This window comes from Lycium ferocissimum, chromosome 10, assembly GCF_029784015.1.
Source record: "Lycium ferocissimum isolate CSIRO_LF1 chromosome 10, AGI_CSIRO_Lferr_CH_V1, whole genome shotgun sequence".
NCBI lineage: Eukaryota > Viridiplantae > Streptophyta > Magnoliopsida > Solanales > Solanaceae > Lycium > Lycium ferocissimum.
Window position 1 is genome coordinate 18,387,121 of NC_081351.1, and position 24,872 is coordinate 18,411,992.

At 35.5% G+C, this 24,872-nt stretch overlaps 1 protein-coding gene across 1 annotated transcript; it reads left to right on the forward strand.

Moving 5' to 3' along the window:
* The first annotated feature begins 749 nt into the window (after window positions 1-749).
* Window positions 750-5,680, forward strand: LOC132032665 (protein GAMETE CELL DEFECTIVE 1, mitochondrial). The gene is made up of 3 exons (XM_059422328.1): window positions 750-1,263; window positions 3,375-3,558; window positions 5,146-5,680. The coding sequence occupies exons 1-3, from the start codon at window positions 752-754 to the stop codon at window positions 5,359-5,361; spliced, it is 912 nt and encodes a 303-aa protein (XP_059278311.1). The 5' UTR covers window positions 750-751; the 3' UTR covers window positions 5,362-5,680.
* Window positions 5,681-24,872: the final 19,192 nt, after the last annotated feature.

Here is a 24,872-nt window from a genome sequence, read left to right on the forward strand (position 1 = left end):
AAATTTTTATCAAACACATTTTCTGCTTATTTTCAATTTAAACTTTTATTCAAATAGGCAAAAGACATAAATTTTTATTTATTTTGTTGCCACATCAGCTCTTAGGGGTCGTTTGGTGCATGGTATAGGCTGGGATATCCCAGCACTAATTTTTTGTACCGTGTTTAGTAGGAGGTATAAATTTATCCCATACCTTCTACCAAACACGGTACAAAATGAAGCATAATCCCAAGGGTGGGATATCCCACCTTATCCCACTTATCCCGGGATTATTTTATACCATCTTTTAGATGGTATAAAATAATCCCAAAAGGTGGGATAAATTAGTCCCGGGATTATAATCCCGAGATAATTTGACTACCTACCAAATTAATTTTTTAGTTATTTCAATAAAAAGCAATTTATCAAATTTTTTTTAATCATACACATTTTTACGCTTATTTACAAATTTTACACTGTTATTCAAATAGGCTATTTATAGATCAAAGCGGAGTCTTGACGTAACTGGTAAAATAACTGTCATATGATTAGGAGATCACGTGTTCGAGCCGTGCTAAATAACCTTTCCCAGAAATGCAAGGATAAAGCTAAGTAAGATATACTTTTGTTATTCTATCCTTTATCGAGGATATCGAATCGCGCACATAGCGAAAGCTTAATGCAGGGCATTACCTTTTTAATTATTCATAGGTTAACTCCACTACCTAGAAATATTTTTCAACACTTTTATCAGCTATAGCTCCTTTTCCTAATGAACTCAATCCGCAAACTGTCATCAACCTTTCCCAAAATATCCCTCATAAACCCCACTGTCTCCGCCGCCGCCGTGCGCCGCCAACTGTCGACCAAAAGCGGCAACGATGAGTGGAACGATGCTTGGGAAGCCGCGTGGCTGCCCGACGATCTTTCCGGTAAAAATCGAGCCCCATGGGAAGCCGACGTAAATTTCGCAATTTCCGATGAAAATACCGAAATTGCCCCTAGGGTTAGTGAAGTTGATGATGTGGAAACTAAAGCGTTTGTTGAGGACATGAATGAGAATTGGCACTTAAGAAAAGGAAAGCAACAGAAAAATAGTACTAGTAGTGATAATGGAAAGGAAAGTTCCCAGCTTTATAGTTTGGAGAATATAAAGAGGGATTATAGGTTGAAGAAGCAAAGAGTACATGCTGGTTTGTGGTTGAAGGAGATTGAGAAAATGGAAGAGGCTAAGCTTGGTGGCAATGCTGATGATATTGAGAAGCTTCTTGATAGTTGCTCAGAGTATGTATGCTTTCCTTGTTTTTGTTTAAAGTTGCATTTTTTTTATGTTACTTGTTTGAATTTTATGTTTTTCTTGGTTTTGGGTTTGAAATTCATGAATATTATCGTAAAAGCATTTGTATATAAACTAGACAAATACTATGGGGGTGGGGTTGCTGGGGTTTTGGGGGGGGGGAGGGTTGAGGGGGTCGGTGGTGAGATGTGTTGGGGGGGGGAGAGGGTTGGGGGGTGGGTGGTGAGATGTGTTGGGGAGGAGGGGGAGAGGGTTGGGGGGTGGGTGGTGGGATGTGTTGTGGGGGGCGGGGAGAGGGTTGAGGGAGTGGGTGGTGGGGATTTGGGTTGGGGGGGGATTGAGGGGGTGGGGATGTGGGTGGGAAATAGGGATGGTGGGGGTGGGGAGGAGACAATCAGTGTGGCTTCCTGACTGCCCCTAGGGTTAATGAAGTTGATGATGAGGAAACTAAAGCGTTTGTTGAGGACATGAATGAGAATTAGCAATTAAGAAAAGGCAAGCAACAGAAAAATAGTACTGTAGTGATAATGAAAAGGAAAGTTCCCAGCTTTATAGGTTGGAGAATATAAAGAGGGACTACAGGTTGAAGAAGCAGAGAGTACATGCTGTTTTATGGTTGAAGGAAATTGAGAAGATGGAAGCAGCTAAGCTAGGTGATTCTATTGCTAGTGTAGTGGCAATGCTGATGATATAGAGAAGCTTCTAGATAGTTGCTCAGAGTATGCTCTCCTTGTTTTTCTTCAAAGTTGCAATTTTTTCGCACTTTCTAATGTTATTTATTTGAACTTATTTTATTTATTTATTTATTTGGTTTTGGGCTTGAAATTCATGAATATATTTTATAGTGGACTATGCTTATGGACATAGAGGATACATAGACCTCCATTATTTTTGAATTGAGGCGTAATTGGTCATTGATTGATATTATTGATTGTGCATATGGGATATAGAAGACTCATGTAGTCAACTACAACTAGTTTAAAGTTGAGGCAGAGTTGATCGGTTAATTGATATAATTGGCCGTGCTATGGATATAGCGGATTTCCAAGTAGTTTGGATACAAGTGAATCCATTTACAGATTTAGAGTATTCATGCAGGGAATAGGGCGTAGTTGATTCATAAAATTGATTGTACTTATGGATATAGAGAACTCATAGCCTTATAGCCGACCCTGAATAGTTTGGGATTGAGGCATAGCTGTTTATCTTTCTTTTTTTTTCCCTTTTCTTTTTCGAATTAAGTAGGATTGGGCGTAGTTTATTGGTGATTGACTGTGGTTATGGATGTTGTGATTCATATATCCGACCGTAAATAGTTTGGATTGAGGCATAGTTGACTCCGCTTGTTTGATTTGTATTTTAATTGATTCGTAGTCAGATCATTAACTAGTTTGCATGTGATTGTGAGTTTTAATAGTTCTTTTAGAGGTGGATCTATTGTATGTAGACATTTTTTGAAATCTTTTGCATACATGTACTGTACGAGCCATTTGGTTAAACCCAATGCTAAGGGCTAGTCAAGTTTTGTATATTTCCTATTCTGGTCCTTTTTTCCTATATAAGAAATGTTGACACATCCCATAAGGGAAGACATATCTTCATTTTGGGGAGACAGAAGTTTTTCAACTACTTATACTAAAACATTGTCTTGAAAGAGACTCATGATGAGAGCAAACCAGAAGTAGTAGACCTGCAGTTATGGACTTATTTTGATAGTTTAGACGAGTAGCATGGCATTAAAAATATGCCAATTTTATGTTCTCTATTTCTCATTCTTGGCTAATGTTAGATGTTCTATTTTCCCAAATATCATGACGATTTCGAACATATGATCAAGCAAGATGGTACATAATTGCTTTTTACTAATTCATCAAAAAATACTGTATTTTTCTGTTAACTATGCTGTTGGTTGATTTAGGTGTCTGATTTTGTTTCCTGCTTCCTGTTTGTGGTATTGCCCTTCCACTTCTCCTCGCGTGGGTGTGGGGTGGGGTGTAACATCACTGCAGTTTGATGATAAATATTGTGAGGCTAAGATTGATACCATGACCCCCTGCCATATCTTGTTAATTTCATTTCGTTGTGTGTATAAATGCAGAATTTTTGATGCACCAAATGATGATTTAAGCAATTCAAACATGACTTCGGAGTTCAAAAATAAACCTGATGGCTGGGAAACAACTTCAAAAACGCAAGATGGGAATATATGGGAGATGTCACAAAGAGAAGAAGATATCCTAGTCCAAGAATTTGAACGCCGAATTGCATTCAACAAATTCCAGGTTTGTGGATAAAATCCGATTTTACAATTTCAAGCTTGGTTGTTGAACAGACTTGTCGTTACGTCTGGTGAATCAGTAAGCTTTGGTTCAGACATATGGCTTTGTTCCACAATCAGATTAGTTGGCTAACATCCTCCTTTCTTTCTTTCTTTCATCCCTCTTTTATCTTTTTCCTTTGATAAGAAAGGTATCAACATCCTTTTAACTGGACAGACCACGTGGGGCAAGGTTGTGCTACTTATTAGCAAAAACAGCTAGCTTGTCCAAAGTTTTACAATAGTTGAACTAGAAGTGTTATTTTCTGTTGAGCTTCCAGGACTTGTCTTCGACAAAGGGATTGAACCTGAAGGAGCGATTTTCAGTCATTAGCCATCACTTTCATAATTTTCTTTTTTTGTTTTTGTTTTGGACAAGTCACTTTTACAACAATTTATGAAATGAGAAAAAAGAAGAAGAAAAGCCAAGCAAGTTAATTAGCTTGCCATATCCTCTATCAGGCGCTCCATTAGTTCTCGGGCAAGGCATGGATGATTGTTTTATTAAAATCTTCTGTCATATAAAATGTTTTGAAGGGCTACCAGAATATTCTGCGTAATAATTTCCCAGCTGATGTAGGCAAAAGGAAAACTGTCTGATCTTTAGAGCCTCTTCCTCTTACATTGTAGAGCCCATACTGCATTTTCCTCTGAGAGTGGCTTTTCTAGTCACTCAGACATTTTCTTTCAAAGGGATTGGGATACCTTTATGTTGTGGTCTGGATCTCTCTCCATAGAGGTTTCCATAAGTTGCACTACCACATTCCTTGGTCTATCTTCCTCTTACTAGTTCCTCTCATATGGATGCCACCAATGTGGTATGTCCTCTGAGCAGTGTGCATTTAGGGGTAAACTCTTTTGTTGTTGTCTCGTTCCATCACTAGGCAAGTGCCCTCAAATCTCTTTGGCTAAATATAGCTCCTCTGAAACTCCGTTCTGATTCATCTTCTTTGGAGGTCCACATTTCTGGTGGTAAACATTCTCTTTGGAGCTATTCATTTCTGATAGCTAGTCCACGGTCTGTTTTCGATCCTAGCCTACATCGTTCACTGAGTATGTTTACCTTGCGTTATAATCCTAGTATATTATTGATGAATATAATCGGTGGCTGGTGGATAATGGATACCTTGGTCAGTAGCATAATATCTTGGCGCCTTCTGTCTTTCTTCACGAATCTTCACTCTGTAACAATATAAGCTTGAAGAGATACTATATTCTCCAATCCATGTCCTCTAAGTTCAGTTCAATCGCATTTGTTACTTGGGATTTACTTCTAGACAGGAATATAACATAGCTGCATGTTTCCAATATGGCGGATGGACCTCATTTTAAATTATGTTTTGACTATTCCAAGCAGTTTTTCTAAATATATATCTTTTCATGTGTTCATTCTAACACGTACCAACTATTCCTTTATATGATTCTGCTTACTAATGTATAATAGTAGCAATTTAGTAAAAGAATATTAGCCGGATTTATAAGATTCTGAGTGAAACATCGTGATCTATTGTTTGGTCTTGTTTCTAATGCTGCATAAATGTTCATTATGCAGATTGCCAGTTTCATTAAAACTCATATATTTAGTCGGAGGAGGCCTATAGATGGTTGGAAGTATATGATAGAGGAGATCGGACCAAATGCCAGAAAAGGGAAGGGCAGTGTTTCAAGGTTACCTAGCATAGCAGATGCATCAACTCGGCCTTTCAGGGAGGAAGACACATCGTCCGACACTACTTTCTTCTCTAATCGGGGGAGATCTGGAAGGTAGTAACAACAACATACCCTGTATAATTTCACCAGGTGGGGTCTTGGGGGAGTGCACGCAGACCTTACCCCTACCTAGTAAAGGTAGAGAGACTGTTTTTGGTAGACCCTTGGCTCAAGGAAAGATGCAAAGGCAGCAGTAATAACGGACAGCAATAATGAAAGGCAGAAACAGTAGGTCTGGACGGTAGCATTTTGTAAATTCTTGGTTCTTAGAACAGAGTGAGATTGCGAAATCTGGGTATGAATGTTGTAATTTTTAGCATTGAATTTTTAAGTTATATCGAATTTACAGTGTTTTCCATAGGCCCTATTGGAAATCATTTTCTTTTCCATTTAGATAAGTTTTAAGTAGGGAAAACTACGTATATATACATGTTAAGGAGAAATATTTACGAAACGTAACGATAGTTTTCCTTATTTACAAAATATAACGATATATTACAAAACATGACGGATTTTCATATATTTTTCGTTTTTTTATTTTTTTTTTCAGAAAATATATATATTTTTATTTTAAAAAAAAATAATTTTTATATATATTTTTTTAAATATTAATTTTTTTTTTTGCTCAATGGCTTAAAAAATTACCTCATATTTCTGTGTATGAAAGTTGTATGAAATGTGTATGTGTGAGCAAAATTTTTAATATAATTTTCATATACAAAATTTTGAGCGAAAACTTTAAGCGCCTTCGAATATTGTATGAAAATTGTTACAATGTTGTTGTAGTTGTATTAATTTTTCTGTAAATCTAACATGAACTTTATACATGAAAATGTGAGCGAAATTTTAAGACATGAGCAAGATACAAATTTCATATTGTTTTCATACACACAATTTTGAGCGGATTTTTAAGCGCTTCGAACGAAATATACACATTTCATACATTTTTCATACACTAAATTTTGAGCAAACTTTTTAAGTCTTGAGCGAGATATACACATTTCATACATTTTTCATACACTAAATTTTGAGCAAACTTTTTAAGTCTTGAGCGAGATATACACATTTCATACAACTTTCATACATAAGTTTTTGAGCAAAAAAAAAATATTAATTTTTTAAAAAAATAAAAATAAATTAAAAAAAAATATTTTTTTTTTAAAAAAATAAAAAAAAAAATTTTAAAAAATGATTTTTAAAAAATAAAAAATAATTTAAAAATAATTTTTTTTTAAAAATATAAAGCATGTTTTGTATAGGATTTGTAATGTTATGTTTTGTAAATATAAAACTATCGTCACGTTTCGTAAATATTTCTCCTTAAGATGTATATATATGTCAAAGACCCTTTTAAGTATTGAATTTACATCAGTATTAAAATTGGTAATAAAGCCATGTGCCATTTTAGGCTCGAGATAATCACACAGTCCCTTGTTCCGGCAGTTGAAACGCTTGAGCTTGAGTGACGTTCACTTTCTTCTTTGAGATAGAAACCTTTTGGGAAAATAGTATTTTGGTCCCTGTATTATTGCTCAATTTTAATTTTAGTCCTTATGTTAGTCAACTTAACAATTTTAACCTTCAATTAGCATAATTGCGTGATTTTAGTCCTTCAAGCTAACAGATGTTAACTTTAGTTATGGCAATTACGAAAACAACCAAATTACCCATTATCTTTTTGGAGTCTAAAGTATCCCAAAAAATAAGAAAATATAGCCATAATATATCTACCCCATTCTCGCCACAAGGCTCCTCCCTTGTTGCTTCAAGAAATAGCAACCCCCCCCCCCCCCATCAACCAACTGGTTACTAAGCTTTGCCATCCTCCATATATATGTCGTTATCGTTAGAATTTGATTATTTATATGACACTTGTGGCTGATAAGATCAATGGATTTTATTCGAGTATTTCTGAATATTCTTTTATTTATGATATGGCTGAGTCTCTCTTTGCTTCTTGTGAATGTCTTTGGTGTCATACATTGACTAATAAGAATTTTGTTTTCATCATTGTGTTATCATTTTTTATAGAAAATTTTGAGATTACTATTTTCAACATTTTTCAAACTTATATCTGCTTTGGTTTAGAGAATCCGGTCACATGAAATCCATTCTTACCGTGTCCATGAAAACATAAACAGAAAAATCAAAAAAAAAAAAAGGACAACAAATATAGAGAATGGCAGCAATAGCATATGCGGCTCTGATGTAGCAGAGAAGTGGTGAAATCTGAGTCTAAATACTCTATTTCCTAAATCTCAACATATACCTTAAGATAATTTACGAGTCCGGAGCCAAAATGGCTTCTTTTTACAGCCATTACACCAAAATGGCATGCCTTTTTTTTTTTAAACCCAAATGGGTATTTTCGTGCAATGTTGCACTAAAAATGCAACAAATTTTGTTTTTTTTTTTTTGGGGGAAGGAAAATATTAAAGGAAAATGGTTATTTTAAGTTATTTTAAGTTTTTAACCGTTAAAAACTTAAAATAACCATTTTCCTTTAAGTGTGTGTGGGTTCAGGTTTGCATTCAAATGGTCAATGCTTATTGTCTAGATTTGCATTGAAATGGTAGTTGCTATTTTCTCATCCGATTTTCCATTGAATGTTTGTTAGTGTTAACATGTTGAATAGGCTAACCATTACTAACCAGATGGTATAACGTATTGCTTCACAAAGTCATCATAATCATATTCAATATGCTAACCAAAATTAGATTACATTGTGAATCATCTAAATAGAACTTCACTTCAACCTAATTAGTACTACAACCATTGTTAATCATCTAAGTACAACTTCACTTCAACCTAATTAGTACTACTACGTAACCAAGAAAAAACATAAAATTACATAGGACACTAATACATAGACAAATCTTCAATGTTTTTGACCACTCCAACTCTTTGGGATATAACTTAATTACCACAAACTCACTGTCATGGACGCAAAGTTTTATGCCGGATCCGACAGACTTTTAGTTGTGTTTAACTAAAAGTCTGCCGGAGGGGGCAGACTTTTAGTTATGTTTAGTTATGCCGGTCCGCATAACTTTGGTAATTACTTCACAAATTTATGCGGTCCGCATACAAGTTTGCCCATTAAAAGTATGCCCCATCAAAGCATAAATTTGTTAACGAATTATCAAACTTATGCCGATGGGGGCATACTTATGCCTTATGGGCGACTTTGTCTTGAAGCATATATATGTATTTGTCATTCCAAACTAATTATGGGTTGCATTGTATAGTATGTTAATTGTTAAACACCACGGAAGGCACGAACCCATTGTCATTAACGTGAGATACTAACTACTATTCCCTTAATTCCAACAATTTATTGTTAGGTTTTGAAGTATATATACGAGGATCCACACGAATGCGTTAATATTGATTTGTTAATTTCTTTGGGATATAACTTAATTACCACAAACTCTTCGTCATGGACGCAAAGTTTTATGGTTACTTTAAATTTAATAGCTCGCATTCGAAAAAATCTAGTACTCTATATTCCGTTAAGTTGGACATATCGCTTGGGTTGCTTGTCTTAAGTCGAATTCATACTTATGTTAATTGTTGTTAATTTGTAAACCGAGATTAAGCATGTGAGTTGGAACAATATCTCGCATAAGAAGATTAAAATGCAAGCTCGATCCGAGGCATACTTTCTTAGAAATGCAAGCCGAATATCTTGGAGGGGGTGGACTTTTAGTTATATTTAGTTATGCCGGATCCGGCGTACTTTTAGTTGTGTTTAACTAAAAGTCGCTCCGGCGTACTTTTAGTTATGTTTAGTTATACGGGTCCGCATAACTTTGATAATTCCTTCACAAAGTTATGCCGGGTCCAGCATACAAGTTTGCCCATTAAAAGTATGCCCCCATCGGCATAAATTTGTTAACGAATTATCAAACTTATGCCAATGGGGGCATACTTATGCCTTATGGGCAGACTTTGCCTTGAAGCATATATATGTATTTGTCATTCCAAACTAATTATGGGTTGCATTGTATAGCAAGATGTTAATTGTTAAACACCACAGAGGCACGAACCCATTGTCATTAACGTGAGATACTAACTACTATTCGCTTAATTCGAACAATTTATTGTTAGGTTTTGAAGTATATATACGAGGATCCACACGAATCAAGTAGAATATTGATTTGTTAATTTCTTTGGGATATAACTTAATTACCACAAACTCACCGTCATGGACGCAAAGTTTTATGGTTACTTTAAATTTAATAGCTCGCATTCGAAAAAATCTAGTACTCTATATTCCGTTAAGTTGGACATATCGCTTGGGTTGCTTGTCTCAAGCCGAATTCATACTTATGTTAATTGTTGTTAATTTGTAAACCGAGATTAAGCATGTGAGTTGGAACAATATCCGCATAAGAAGATTAAAATGCAAGCTCGATCTGAGGCATACTTTCTTAGAAATGCAAGCTGAATATGCTGGAGGGGGCAGACTTTTAGTTATATTTAGTTATGCCGGATCCGGCAGACTTTTAGTTGTGTTTAACTAAAAGTCTGCCGGAGGGGGCAGACTTTTAGTTATGTTTAGTTATGCCGGGTCCGGCATAACTTTGAAATGAAACGTGCTTTCACCACAAGGATAGTTGTATTTCGTTCTTTCACTGCGTTTATGGCATTGCTAAAGAAGACAGTTAATGTTGCACGAAATGCAACAAATTTTTTTTTTTTTAATTTCGTTTTTTATATTAAAAACGAAATTAAAAAAAAAAAAACAAAATTTGTTGCATTTCGTGCAACATTGCACGAAATACCCATTTGGGTTTAAAAAAAAAAGGCATGCCATTTTGGTGTAATGGCTGTAAAAAGAAGCCATTTTGGCTCCGGACTCGATAATTTACCCACCTAAAGAACTTTAAGTCTACCAAAACTTGTTAACAAATAACAAAGCAAGCTTTGACGGTGGAATGCATTCTGAAGAGGAGTCAGAGGATGTATGTTAAAAACCAGATTTACCCTTTGATGAAACTAACACTGTTAAGCTTCCGTCAGTGTAGGGACTAAAATCACACAAGTATACTAATTGAAGGTTAAAATTGCTAAGTTGAATAACATAAGGATTAAAATCGGAATTAAGCACTAACACAGGGACCAAAAATGCTATTTGCCCAAACCTTTTCTCGTAGTCTGTAGATCTGTCACGCCCCAGTTAACGCCTCAAAATTGGGGTGAGACGTGATTGACACCTGTCTCTAACCGACCGTCGAGCAAACTGTTGTATCTGACTTGATTGAATTGTGTGCTTAACTAAAAACAATGACGTTATTGATATTATTCAATCATTTGAGTCTAAAACTGAATACTTAAAATTGAGATTCAAATCCATAATCATCCCCTAGGTGAAGTTATGAGCCTCTAAGAATACTAAATGCATGACAGTCCTTGGGGCATTCCGATCCTCAGAAATTCTAAATTTTTTATAATAAAATGATAAAGAATGAACTCCCACCGAACTAGTTAGTCCTAGTTGCACCTGCAATGTTGTCAGTTGTATCTGCGTCTAAGAAATGAAAGTAGGTCTTGGCATGCTGAGTATTACCAACAAAATACTCAATAAGTCTCATAGACCACCTCCTAAAAAAGATGGAGCAAGACTTTCTGGCATTAAAATGTACTATAAACACGAGAGACGTTTCACAAGTAAGCATGAATGATCATATAAAGTCTGAGAACTGGTATAAGCTGATAATTGAAGATGAGACTAAAAACTAAATTATCTTAAGATAAAATAATTTTTCTGAAAAAGAGTTACACATAGTAGCTCTGCGTATGTGAGATTTGGCAACACGCGTGGTGGAGTATCATCTTATCTCCTAACAAAACAAATCCCCTACGAGCCTGGAGTAGCTAACCCTAGCCCTCATGGCACTCACGCAAGGAGAGCTCGACTAGCTCTGCCGTCTAAATGTCATCGCATGAATAACGCCTGAATATGAAATGAAAACGCATGTATGTATATAACAAACACTTAGCACATGGCAAGTAGTAAAAGTTAAAACATGTGAAAGTTGAGTCATGTAGCATACAAATCACTTAAGGTTACATAAATCACATGTATTACTGTTATTTGCTGGTTTTAAAGACAGGATTGAGTATAAATAGGGTGGACTAAACATTAAATTAGAAAGATTATTACTTAGGCATTTTGTTGAATACATAAGGTACAAATAGGTTTTGCTAGAACTCCTTTTTTAATAAATAAACCTTAATGTACCTTAGCTATAGCGCAATTCATCCCTCGAATTCTCACGTGTGATCAACAATCAAAGTCTCCAATCGATAGAGTGTGAACAATCAATCTGTGCTAGGAATTAATTTAATCTAAGTTGAAAAAAGATTTATCCCACTTTTCAAATTCCTAGTATTCACCTCCCGTTTTGTGGAGGTAAGGTCTTATGTTCCTTTAATTTGTGTATTCACTTTTTTTATTTTAATTTACAAATAGGGGTCTATGTCAAATCTCTCGTCACCAAAAGGCGGATTAATAAAAAATTACTACGTATTTAATTTTTAGACTTTAATCCACAAACGCAACTCGAGTGTATCGCAAATTTTACCAATGCTCAATAGTCTTTACTGACGTAGAGGTCTTTAAATATATCTTATTGCGCCATTATGCTAATTTTGGCTATAATAATTCGACGGTTAAGTTTTACTGTATAGCTTAGGGGAAGAAATTGATGGTTATATTTTCACGGATGATCCAATTTGCTGCTAGAATTGTGTGATTTCTAAATAAATACTTTAGTAATTATTCCAACAATAGTTAGAGTTTTACTTTAGTTAATAAAATCTAAACCATTAATTTTAGAAGGGAACATATGTCATCCAACTATAAACACGAATTACACTTGATACAATGTATTCGTTTCACTAGGTCAAATATTATAATAATCATATGTCATCAACACGAATTACACCGTAAGATTCACAATCTAAAAATCTTACATGTTATAGTTGGGTTGCAACACGTTTCAGAGAAGATTTTTCACAAGAACTTCACTTGGAATTTTTCCGGATTGAGAGAGAAGAAGGAATGTATTTTCCCTTTTTGTGATTGAGAGAAACTGAACGGTTCGTAATTCTGGAAAAAACACTTCCTTTATAATAAGCGACACAATTGTTTGTGACTTTTTTTAACAGTTGCGTCTTTTTCTTATTAGTTTATAATAACTATAATAATTATTATAAATTGTTTTAATATAAATCTGGATTGACTATATGAATGGCCGGAATCCAATCTTCTGTGAAGATCGAGCCAATTTTTTTTTTGGGGTACAAAGTATAATATTATTAATAACTACTGTACGTAATAGTAGATGTTAATAATATTATAGAGTTGCGTTAAATAGGTTAATCACGTTTTTCAAGTTGAAGACAAAGTACAAAACTTAGCTCTTATTTATCTTCCACTTCCTTAATTTCTTTTAAGTATAAAGGGTCATATTTGGCCCTCTACTGTTGAAAAAGGTTCAATATTTCCCCCCGTTATACCATTGATCCATATATGCCCTTAATGTTATGTTGTCGGTTCATATGTGCCCTTAAAGTTATAAAAATGACACAAATTTGGCCATCAATCCTTCTTCTTACACCACTACCCAAAGTCACCGAGGCCTTCACTATGAACATAATTATTCTACTTAGTATTGCAGTTGTTACTCTACTTTGGATAATCACAATCAGAGGCGGATCGAGGATTTTAAGACGGCAGGGGCACTATTATCTTAACATAAATGCCAACAAAATTTTTTAATGACGACTGAGGGATAATATAGTGTCGGACCGGCCACTAATGGCGTAGCAATGACAAAAATACTAGTATATAGGTCAAATATGTGTAATAAATAAAATTTAACACAGTGAAGCAAATTAAAGAGATAGCTTAGTGGCTAAGGCTGTGCAACATGTGGTGATAGTGCAGGTTCGAATCTGGGCGAGCTCATTTAACACTTATTCCTAAAAATAAGCTCAAAAAAATAATTAAAAGTGACATTCGGGTTAGATCCGGGGTGACATATAAGGGAAGCAGCAGTTGCAACCAACGTGCCCCAAAGACACTTTCATTTGTTAGAGTACACAATTAAATATATACTAATTTCTCAATGTATATACACATATATATACATAATTTTTTCCGAAGGGTGGGAGTGCACGTGCACTCCAACCCTTCCATGTAGGTCCGCCTCTGATCACAATGAATCTTTGATTATCACATGAAAAGAATCACCTTTTTGATAATTATACAGTTTAACTGTAATTTTTCGCTTAGACATTTATTAATGTTTAATTTAGTTTTAGCTTACCACAGGCTATATCAGTATGAATATAAATTATATACATAGGCTAAGAAATGCCATAAAATTCTGGATTTGTTACATAACTTCGCAACCTGTAGATGATCTTAAGCCCAGAATTCTCAATTGTCGTAATACAATCTTCTACTTTTGAGCAGTGTCCAATTTCTAGATATGTATGGATAATAGTGCGTTGATCGTAAAATAGGGGTTAGTCATTGAATATCCTGGTTTGTTATATAAAAAGTTACATTAGACAATATATGTTTTAAAATAGTTTTTTCATTTTTTCTTAACAAAACAAAATAATGGTTACTACATGAAGGATTACTTTTGTCATTTAGTTATTTTAATTAATGTATTACTAATTCTAGTATCCCTATTCCATATTCTATTTAGCAGAAAATGGCCTTTTTGTGGCGGTAAAAGTCGCCACAAAAAGTCAAAAAGTCGTCACAGATAACCTTTAGTGGTGACCCACAGCTCGTTGGTTATACTAAGCGGCTGATATTTATTCGTGGCGACAACATAAGTCGCCACCAAAAGTTCAGTTTCTGTGGCGACTTATACCGCCACAAAAGCTAAGTGTGTAGGAAGTGCAGGCCTAAGTTGGGGTGGTGAGAGCAGTGATCTGAGAGTCACAAAAAAGTGAAAATAATTTCTCTAAAAAAAAAAAAATTAGTGTAAGTAATTTTCCCTGTTTGAAATACCGGCATAAGATAAAAGGGAGAATAAATTTTTGAATAAAGGGAAGACTAGTGGTTGAATGAAAAGCGAGGAAGGGTAGAAAATTGTTGAAAGAAGGTATGAGCAATTTGCAAAACTTAAGGAGGTCTGAGTCACTATTTCCTAAATTTTCCCTACCTTAACCCAAAAGCCGACAATACAACCCGCAAGTCCTAATTGATTTCAAACCGAGTGTGTTTACATTAGTGGAGGAACACTTGAAGGGCAAGCCTATGATACCGCGCTAGTGCACTTGTACATTATTGTGCTTGTGAGTGTTCTCTTCTTCTTTGTCTCTTATCCCTTGTGTCATGATAAATATGTGTGTTTTTGGGACTCTCTTTGGTCTTTGTGAGGACACGAGACTGCAACACCTAACTCAAGAAAAAATTCTCGACCTAAGACTCTTGACCGGTTCTTTAAGCTAATAGCATTGTGTCGCTAAGTGAAGTGGTAGGACTATTCTCTCATGTTTGAGTAAACGCATCAGTTTTGTTTTCAAATATCCATTTCGCATTTGTGAGATATTTGTATACATTATATCTATGGAGACTTCAGATTTGATTATGGAAAGAGGAGGGGGGGGGGGGGTTGGAAATTTGGCTCGAATGCATGCCTATGACCAATTGCTATCACCATTGTAGACTTGGTTACTTTGTGAAGCTTGACTGTTCGTCGTGAATAGTATATGTCGTTTGAGTTTCTTGAGGACAAGCAAAGACTTTAAGTTGGGGGTGCTGATGTGCCGTAGAAATACGACACATTTGATGCCTCTTACGCAAAGTTTTAATAGTTTTCAAGTAACAAGTTGTCGTTTTTTATGTCTTTTGTCTTGTTGTAGGTGTTTTAGTCATGTGATAGCGATTACATGGAAAATAGCAAGAAAAGGAGCCAAAATGTGAAGTTCAAAAGGCAGATACAGGATTCCCATTTTACGATGAGGTTTACGGTCCGTAAAACATTATACGGACCGTATTTCTTGTCTCACACATCGTAAACCTGTTCAAGACTTGTCAAGATACGGTGAGGAATTACGGACCGTGAAATCCACCGTAAAAGCTGCAACAGAACTTTTTTCATGAAGCGTCATTCTGCGGTGGAATTATACGGACCGTATTCTGTTTTACAGTCCGTAAAAGTGAAGCGTGAAAAGGAACCCTGAGTTGAAGATTTCAAACTTCTATGGTAAAATTGCTTATTTTACGGATCATATTATTGTTTTATGGTCCGTATTTCTGACGAAGGGGCAATTTCTCTTGCTTATTTTTCATGCTTGGACCATTATAAGTACAACTTTTAGGGTTTGTAGTCATTATTCTGACTTTTAAACTTAGTAGTGGAGCATTCAATACTTAGAATATTAGTAGTTGAAGCTTTAAGAAGGAATCTTGCACTTTTTGTCTCCTTCTTCATTATATTTTGTAAGCTTTAGGAATACTTTATCTATTATTATCTTTTATATTATGAATATAAGTAGCTAATCCCATTAGCTAAGGTTGTGGGACCAAATGTGTTAGTTATGTGATTGAGTTTTTGCATTCAAACTTCATTTGTTGCTAATGGTGTTTTCTATTAACTCTTTAAGCTTAAATGACTTTTAATGGTGGCCAACATTATTTGTGCCTAAATACTTTTATTTTGCTTGGAAAAGTAAATAGAAATTAGGAAAAGAGTTAAATAGCGAGAATTTAGGGCTTTAAACCCCATCTAATAGCTTGAGCTAGGAATAGGAAAGCTACTTGAAACAAAAATGGGGATTCACATATTTAACACTCTAAAGCTTGGAAAAGCTTGGCAATGAGGTTTACCAATTTGGTTGAAAGATTTTTGGTAGAGTTAAGTAACTCATCGTTTACTACACCTAAGCACATAAAGAAGTTGAATTAATACCCATTTGCATTACTTTTCTTTGGAACCGTGTACCTTAGTCCTTTTACCAATAGATTACCTCTATAACAACAATTAGTGAGAAATTAGTTAACAAACTTCAAACCAATCATTATTATCCCTCTTTCCCTAGAAATATAGACTAATAGTCGAGCGTTACACTTAGTATGTATATTTCTCCATTACATTCTCTGTGAGATTCGACCCCAATCTCGTTGGATTCTATATTTGAACAACGACCGCTTTACTCCTATTTTAAAAGTGTAATTTGGGCGTCTCAACGTTTCATCATTATGTCCCCGTCTTTGTATTTTCACTTTTTGAATTTTGGTTATACACAGATAGAAAGTCATGCCTTAACCCTTAATCCGTAATGGAGGCTTTTTAATTAAAAAAAAGTTCCAAGATTTGACTGAATTTCAAGAAGTGGTCTGAATTAATCAAAATCAAGTAAAGTCATAAAATTTAGACTTTTGCCTGACTTCCTCACTAGCTTCATCAATCAACGCATTATCGTTTACGAATATAGAATATACGAGTGAGGTTATGCCCGTGTGTGAGCAATCTTCCAATAGTCCTCTATGTTACATAATTTCCAAATTTTTGGGTTAAGACCGTCGCAAATATATATTTTTGTCCCATATTCCTGGGATTCCAATGAATATAAATCGTAAGTTATTTATCAAATAATAAATTTTGTGATAAAAATAGTAATTAAATTAAGCTTACAATGAAATAGAACGCGTACCTCTTGAATCTGAGATGTTATCCCCGCTGAAGATAGAAAGCATGTGTAATGTGCAACAAACAGTTTATTTCATTAGTAGCTTTCAATTAATGTTACGATATGGTTTTGCTTTTGCTTACAACAAAACTTTATTGTTCATTATTGTTTAAAACCTTGATTGAAGCCTTTGATTAAGTTTTCCCCTATTAATTTTACATTAACTTTCTTTCTACCTCTGTTATTTTGTTATTTCTTTCTGGTGCAAAATTAAAAATGAATTTTTATATTATCCATTAATAGATCTTAGAACTCTTTTGGCTTAAATAACCATAACATTCCCATGGTTAGCTAGATTGGGAAGAAAATAGCTAAATGGCAATGAAAGACAATTAAAAGTTTCTGGTGGGGCTAATGCATTCAAAAGATGGAGCCCGTGCTCCCTAACAAACAGACTATAATTCTTTTTAAAACTATATTTTCATGATTATTCAGAGTAATTAAAGGATGTAAAATTAGGATGAAATTCAAAAGATTAAAATATCTCTATATAATCATTTACAAAATAATAAAATATCTAGATATTTATTACTATTTATTTATGAGTTTAAGACTAAATCATGGATAATTTGTGCTGATAAATAATTAAATTTAACATTAAGTTATAAAAGTACTATTGCCTCTCGTTTGATCAAGCTATTTAGTTTTTATTTTAAATTTCGAACTTCAAATTCCATAACTTTGAAAGTTAATAAAATAAATTTAAATTTCATAGTGAAATTCTTGATAGAATCTCCTTATGGGAATTGTGCCATACACAACGGGATAGATGTAGTACAAAATAATCATTCTATCCTTGATTTATAATTTCACTATCATAAGTTTCATAAATAAACTTTAGTTATTTGATATTTTTAATTACAAATGAATGCATCAGTTTCAATGAAACTATAAAACTAATCTAAGAATTTTTAGAATATTAAATATTGGAATTGTTATAGTCTAAGACAAAAAAAAAAAAAAAAATCATTATTCCTTTTTATCATAAAGATAGTAAAAACCATATATAAATGTACCACACATAGATATACTGAGATTTACAAAAAAAATTTAGAGGGAAAAAATACAAATATTTGTAAGTGGAGCTTGTCATGTCCGAAGTCAGCTGGAGCTTGTCATGTCCTGTCTAGTCACTTTCCTCCAGTTCTTCTTCGACCTATCTCTATCTCTCCTACCCCTTGTTACGGCCAATCTCTCGCACCTCCTCAATGGAGCATCCTCGCTGTCACACCCCAACTTTCGATAGGGCATGATGGGCACCCGACCCTTACTCAGGGCCGAGCGAACCCGCTGATCCTCGTGATACTCATAATCTTACTGGACTCTTAAATCATGAAATGAATGCATAATGTAAGCTTTTCAAAAAAAACATGCTTTTCATCCTTCTCAAATCAAGTAACATCTGTAATCATATGAAATCTGTAACATAATGCATAATGATACATCGGCTTACAGAGCCGCTTACAAGACTGACATGTTATATACGTGACTCTGTCTGTAAAGTCTCTAACATAAATCAAGATACCATAACATAGATACTCCGACTCGGCAAAGACTCCGGAAGGAAATGGAGCTCGCCAATCCAAACCGGAACATCTTCTACTCATCCGTATACACCGCGTGGCATGAAACGCAGCCCCCGAAGAAAGGGGTCGCACGGAATATGTACCGAGCATGTAAAGCATGAAATACAAGAAAAAGGATCATACCGAAACAAGGAGTATAGAAAATCAAAGTCTTTGAAACATAAATCATGCTTGTCAATATCATATTGAAATGTAACTCATGCATGTCAATATCATATCCAATCATTATGGGACTTGGAACATAAGTAAATAATCATCATGTACATATATATATATAACGTGCCCGCCCTCTAGCGAGGGACGCGGTGAATCATCATATATATATGAAGTCATCATATGCCATACGCCATCCCGGCCGCCTCCCCCATATCATCATATCATCACATACATATATATATAACGTGCCCCGCCCTCTAGTGAGGGACGCGGTGAATAATGCAGTGGAGTTGTGCACGAATACATGCCCTGGCCCGGGACGCAGTGAAAGAAGTAATAACAGCTCGCACGAGCAGAGTAGTGAGAAACCATATGTATATAAATCAACTTTCAAGACTCAATAGATTAGTAAGTAATCACGCTCGAGCATTAAAACGATAGTCATATTAAATCCGTTCAAAATGCCACTGGGACTACGTTAAAGAGAATCTTAGGGATCGTAGACATGTATCAAACCAATCCGAGCCCGCCCATGAAAGTTACGGGCATTATTCATTATAGAATCCTTTACGAACGTATCAAAGCAATCTGAGCCTGTTTATGAAAGTTAGGGACATTATTCAACATAGAATCCTTTAGGAACAGAACTCTTTATGCAACATTTACTATCCAATCATACAAAAGACTCGAGAACAATAGCTCGACTATATTAGGAAGGCTAACATCAAGAAGTGAATAAGAATCGTAGACATGCTCGGATCTTAAGAATGGAGTTACCCCAAGGCTCGTATCATATCATATCTTACTTACATCTAAGACATGCCAAAAGAAAGAAAGGATAAGCTTTACATACCTTGTCCGCTTCCTAAGCTAATCCGAACTTAAGTCTCGGCTTCTCAAGATCTACAACAACGTCGTTAGATACTAACCATTAGTCATAGGTACTTAGGAATTCAATCCCAAGCTATCACTTTATTTACAGAAATTTGGGCAGCATTTCTCCTATAAATTCAACAACCCCGAGAATTCAACTCGGCCAAATCATCAACAACAATACCAACAACCATACTAACAACATCAACAAGTAATTCAAAACGCATTCTAACGTTAGTAACTCTTTTCTATACAATTCGACGACATTTCATTTACATTCAAATCAACCACATACAATCAAGCCAACACTAATGCTCACACATTCAAGTACTAATCCGAAACCATTCAAACAAGACTCAAGAACACTTCAAACAATCCGCACAATATTCAAAACAACCCAACCAACATACAACATAACCCGAAACCTTCCAACTTCAATGGGAACAACAACAACACATTTCTTTCTTCCAAATTCATGAACTACATCAACAATCCACACGTTAACAACATCATTCTCATAAATACAAGAAACTATATTAAAATCACTTTAGTTTCTAAATCAGCCCACCAACGGTTTCAACTTCCACTTGAATCATTAAACCTTCATTTTACATCATAGAATCCACAATAACAACAACCAAAACACTAAGTAAATTTAGTTCATTCCTTGTCATACCAAAAACAGCCCATACACGGCCAAGCACCAACACCCATGGTTCCATGAATTTCATTAATTTCTACACACTACAACATGCACAAATCATCCATAACACATGTAAAAGGAGATTGAACCTTACCTTTTCCACTTAGTTCCTCAAATTGGCTAGGGTTGCAAATAGCAAAAACGAATGGTTTGATTGCTCCAACCACGTTAATAAGGACCTTCCAATTGGTTGAAAAGCTAGAAGAAAATTATTTTTTGATCACTTCTCATGGACCTCAAATTCGTCCAGCTATGGCTGAATATAGCTCTCTCTTTTTCTCCAAGTTTCTCCAAGCTTCTAAGTGTAAAGATGATGAATATTATGTCTTGCTTGGTCATCACTTATCAATATATAGATATATACATAGCCCATACAAGGTGGACACATGCCCCCCCCCCCCTCATGGCTTGGCTCAATCAAATTTTGCCAAGCTATGGGTGGGTGCCCACACCCCCCCCCACATGCCACACGGCCACTTGGCCATTTTCATGAAATATTCTTTTCAATTAACTTTCTAGCCCCTAATTCTCCTTAATATTTCCATCCAATAAAATTATAAGCAACTTGTGCATTAAAACAAAATCGGAGGTTACAAGTCTCTACCTCGTATCCCGAAATAGTCTTGTCCTTAACTTTTCACGGTTAACTCGGAATGTCCCAACGTACAAAATACGGGATATAACATCCTTCCCCCCTTTAGAACATTCGTCCTCGAATGTTAAACTAGTCTCATAAGGTCTTATAAGGATCTCAGGGGGGGGGGTTCCTTTTATTACTACCACATACATTACTTATCAATCAACATAACCATCTAGGAATTTAGATTCGTTCATAGGAAATTAGGGGATCTATTCTTCACCTCCTCTCAAGTCATCTCCTCCCTGTTATTGTTCCGCCACAATACCTTAACAAAAGCCACGTCTTTAGTACGCAACCTTCTTACCTTGACGATCAATGATAACCAATAAGGTTCTCCTCCAAGCTCTTCTCGTCCGATATCGGGATGTGAGAACTTCAAGAAGTCTCTCTATATAATTTCACCGCATAGCCTTTAACCGGATAAATGGTCCCGACTTGGTCCGATGTTATAACAACTTTCGCAACAACCCGTAAGTTTTAGTCAACTTCCGAATCATATCCGGGCCGAATAAGCTTGTAATCGAAGTCCATATCATGGGGAATCTTCAAGCATACCCACTCATGTATTTCTTCTCGACTCCTTTAAAAGACTTTAACTGTCACTCTACCTTTTGCTTTTAGTCTCTATCTTTGGAGTTGGTTATCAAGTAACGATGAAGTCCCCTCGTATAATAACTTTACCTAGCCGCTCCCGCTTTAACTATCATCACCGGTATAATTTCGAAAGAATTTGACATATGAATTTACCCTCTTTTAGTAACCAGCTAGTTCTGATCATCTTGCTTAAATCGTCTTATAATCCCCCTTTACTCAACTTGTAACATTCTAGGCACATTATCTCGTGTCATCTCTTTATCTTTAATTCAAACCCTTCTATTGTCCCTTTGCTCAGATCTTGCTCTCAACTTTCCTGTCACACATGATGTTGCAATCTTTACGCGAATATACGAAGGTGCTCAAATTAGCCCAAGAAATACCTTAGCGTGGCTTCACTAATTCTTATGTTTTACTTTGTCTTCGCCTCTCTTATCTTACAACCGGTATCGGGATAGGTCTTTGGTTCAACCATAGCCATGTCCTGTTTGCCCTCAATACTAATTCTATCTCGGTAATTTAGCTTAAACCATCTTTACATCTTTCCTTAATGCACCCAAAATCTCGTAACCATATTGTTATTACTGAATCCAAACTTTTCTCATTAAGTATTCGCTTGGTCTCATCCCTAGCATATAAATATTCATAGGTAACATAACTACCCTTGTACGACTTGTATAAAGTATATTCAATCTTAGTCACGATCTTTCCTTCTCCTGGTTCATGCTACTTCACATATCCCCTCCGTACTAACATTCGCTTATAGCCTATCTTGTCATACTCCTTTCCCTTCCTTTTCCTTTGATTTTTCTCACTACTCCTACTATAGGAGGTTTTCTATCTTTCTCCCTTGCTACTTATAGGTCGCAAGTATCATTAGCGAACAACTCTATTGCCCACATCTTACCTCTAATCCAAAGATAGCAAGTTGTTGTCTTTCACAATGTCTCTGTAAGTTACTCGTTATCATTCTCTTGTCGTATTCTCTCCTTTTTATAAGCATCCACTTTCCAATGTCATATCATTCAAGATCTCTACAATTAATTCTTAGCACTATCTCAATTACCATCCTAACTTCTACCCCTTTATTGCTGGCTTTTAGATCTTACTAACTTGTCTCAGCAAGGAATCTTACCTGTAGCCCAAGCATCCGTATCAAATATATTGTAGTGTCGATTGTCTCCATCTTACACTTGCATCTCTCGCACCCGCTTCCCCCCTTAAGGGTGTACTTATACTATTATCCGATTATACTTTGCCCTATGTCCGTATTTCCAATCTCAATTAGGCGGCACTTTTATTCCGACATTTTGATCCCCTTGCCTTCCATCTACTCACTTTCTTTCTTTTCCAAATATCATTGTATTAGTACTTTCCAAGCTTAACCTGTAGTGAAAACAACATCAGCTTGCCTTGTAACATTTGTGCCCTTTATTTTCTTCTTTTCACTTGAACTTCGTTACCCCGTCCGATTAATGCCTTCCATATACCGCCACGTTGGTTGCCGGAATACACATATCCGCTGATATAGCCATGTACGGGATATCGTGTGCATACCTATATACATATATAATTTCTACTATCTTGCTTACAAAATATTTCCAAACGCTATTCAACTTACCCTGCTTCTAGAGCCGTGATGCACCTTCTTTCTCTTCACCGGTCTAATCCGCCCCGTTCTACGCGACCTCTTAAGGTTTCCGCCCACTCTGTATACTCTAATTTTCCTTAGGCTACTCTAGCTTCCCATTTGGTTCTCCTGTGTCTGACTTTATAGGACTTTTAGTACACTTCCCAGGGGGTCACCCATCCTAAAATTTCTCTCACTCCAAAGACGCTTAACCTTGGAACTCGATGAAATACGATGCTTTAATGCTAGTATGATAGCGTCCACCTCACCGCATGACCTTCATCACATAACTGGAGTAAGTTGAAGTCTTAACGATTTCGAAACGTTCTCATAACACATCTCTCTCCGAATTAGAAAGGGTCTCTTACTCTTCTGACTCCACAATTACTATTTTAGCCCTTTTTCAATCCTCAATACTCACTTTTCACATATGGATATGACTACTTTCCGTCCTAGACTTCCCATTCCCAATGGTGATGAACACACCTTGATCGCCGTTACTTATAAATACTTGGTTATCGGCCTTTGGATTTCGCTCTCATTTTACCTCGTTCCTCATCCTTTCTATAACCGAGTCCTTTCACATTCCGTCACTTATAGTACTCGTATCCTTGGCTACACATGTCATGGTCTATTACTACACTGTTATCTCGCTTTCTTCTTATTTCCTTCTTCCAATTACCCTTTCTTTTCTTACACTCGCTATCATTTCCGTTATTATATAACCCTTATTCCAAACTTCCCCTACGGAACTTGATAAGCCTTCCTTATTCGTTCTATAGCTCGCTTTTCCGTTTCACACTTGCCTTTATATTCTAGCTACATAGATCACATCATAGCTTTGGCCACTTTCTCACTAGGCTTTACTTATTTTCATAACAATCCTCATTATATTCACATTATATCTTATTCGTAATCAATCCTATAATGTAACACTTCTTAACCCTTTACCCTTTCTGATCAACTTTATCCTTAATATCTCACAAGTCGTCTTATCAATACATTCATATCCATCACAATTCTTTTCCTCTCGTACTCTTGTCTTAATCATACTATTACTTCTTTTAACTATAAGCTCGTCATAATTCATCCCTCGCTTATCAATTCAGTCGGTACCTTAAATAACACTCCACCAAGATTTACCAGCCCTTTTCTAAATCATCTCTTAGGATTACAAGCCCTCTCCAAATTCTTTTTACCATATCGATATCGACCTTTTAATTATTATTATCCTCAATTCAGCAATTAACTTCTTTCTCGATGTCGGCCGTACTCGTAGCTTAGTCAAATCTTATCATTACTATTGGCACGACCTTTCAAGACATATTACAAACCTATATCTCATTCTCTCTTTATTTCTAGGAAAATTTTGCAGTAGTTTCCTCCGTAATTGTTACTATCTCAAAACTCGCACGCAGAAATACCAACAATGCCTCACATGTATATATACATATATATATATATATATATATATATATATATATATATATATATATATATATATATATATATATATATATCATATCATACGGCCACACAGGCTCCCAATATCAACAACAAGATACGAAAATGATGAACATACCTCGTATGCCCAACTCAAACCGCACCCGTTACACTTTCTTGTTTACTTTCCCTTTTAATCTTCAACTTGTATTTCAAT

What these genes read in the sequence shown, in the direction of transcription:
- LOC132032665 (XM_059422328.1), top strand. Translation starts at nt 752, where the DNA reads ATGAACTCAATCCGCAAACTGTCATCAACCTTTCCCAAAATATCCCTC. An exon ending in CTTCTTGATAGTTGCTCAGA is followed by an intron (nt 1,264 to 3,374) that starts GTATGTATGCTT and finishes GTATAAATGCAG; the next exon opens with AATTTTTGATGCACCAAATG. An exon ending in TTGCATTCAACAAATTCCAG is followed by an intron (nt 3,559 to 5,145) that starts GTTTGTGGATAA and finishes TTCATTATGCAG; the next exon opens with ATTGCCAGTTTCATTAAAAC.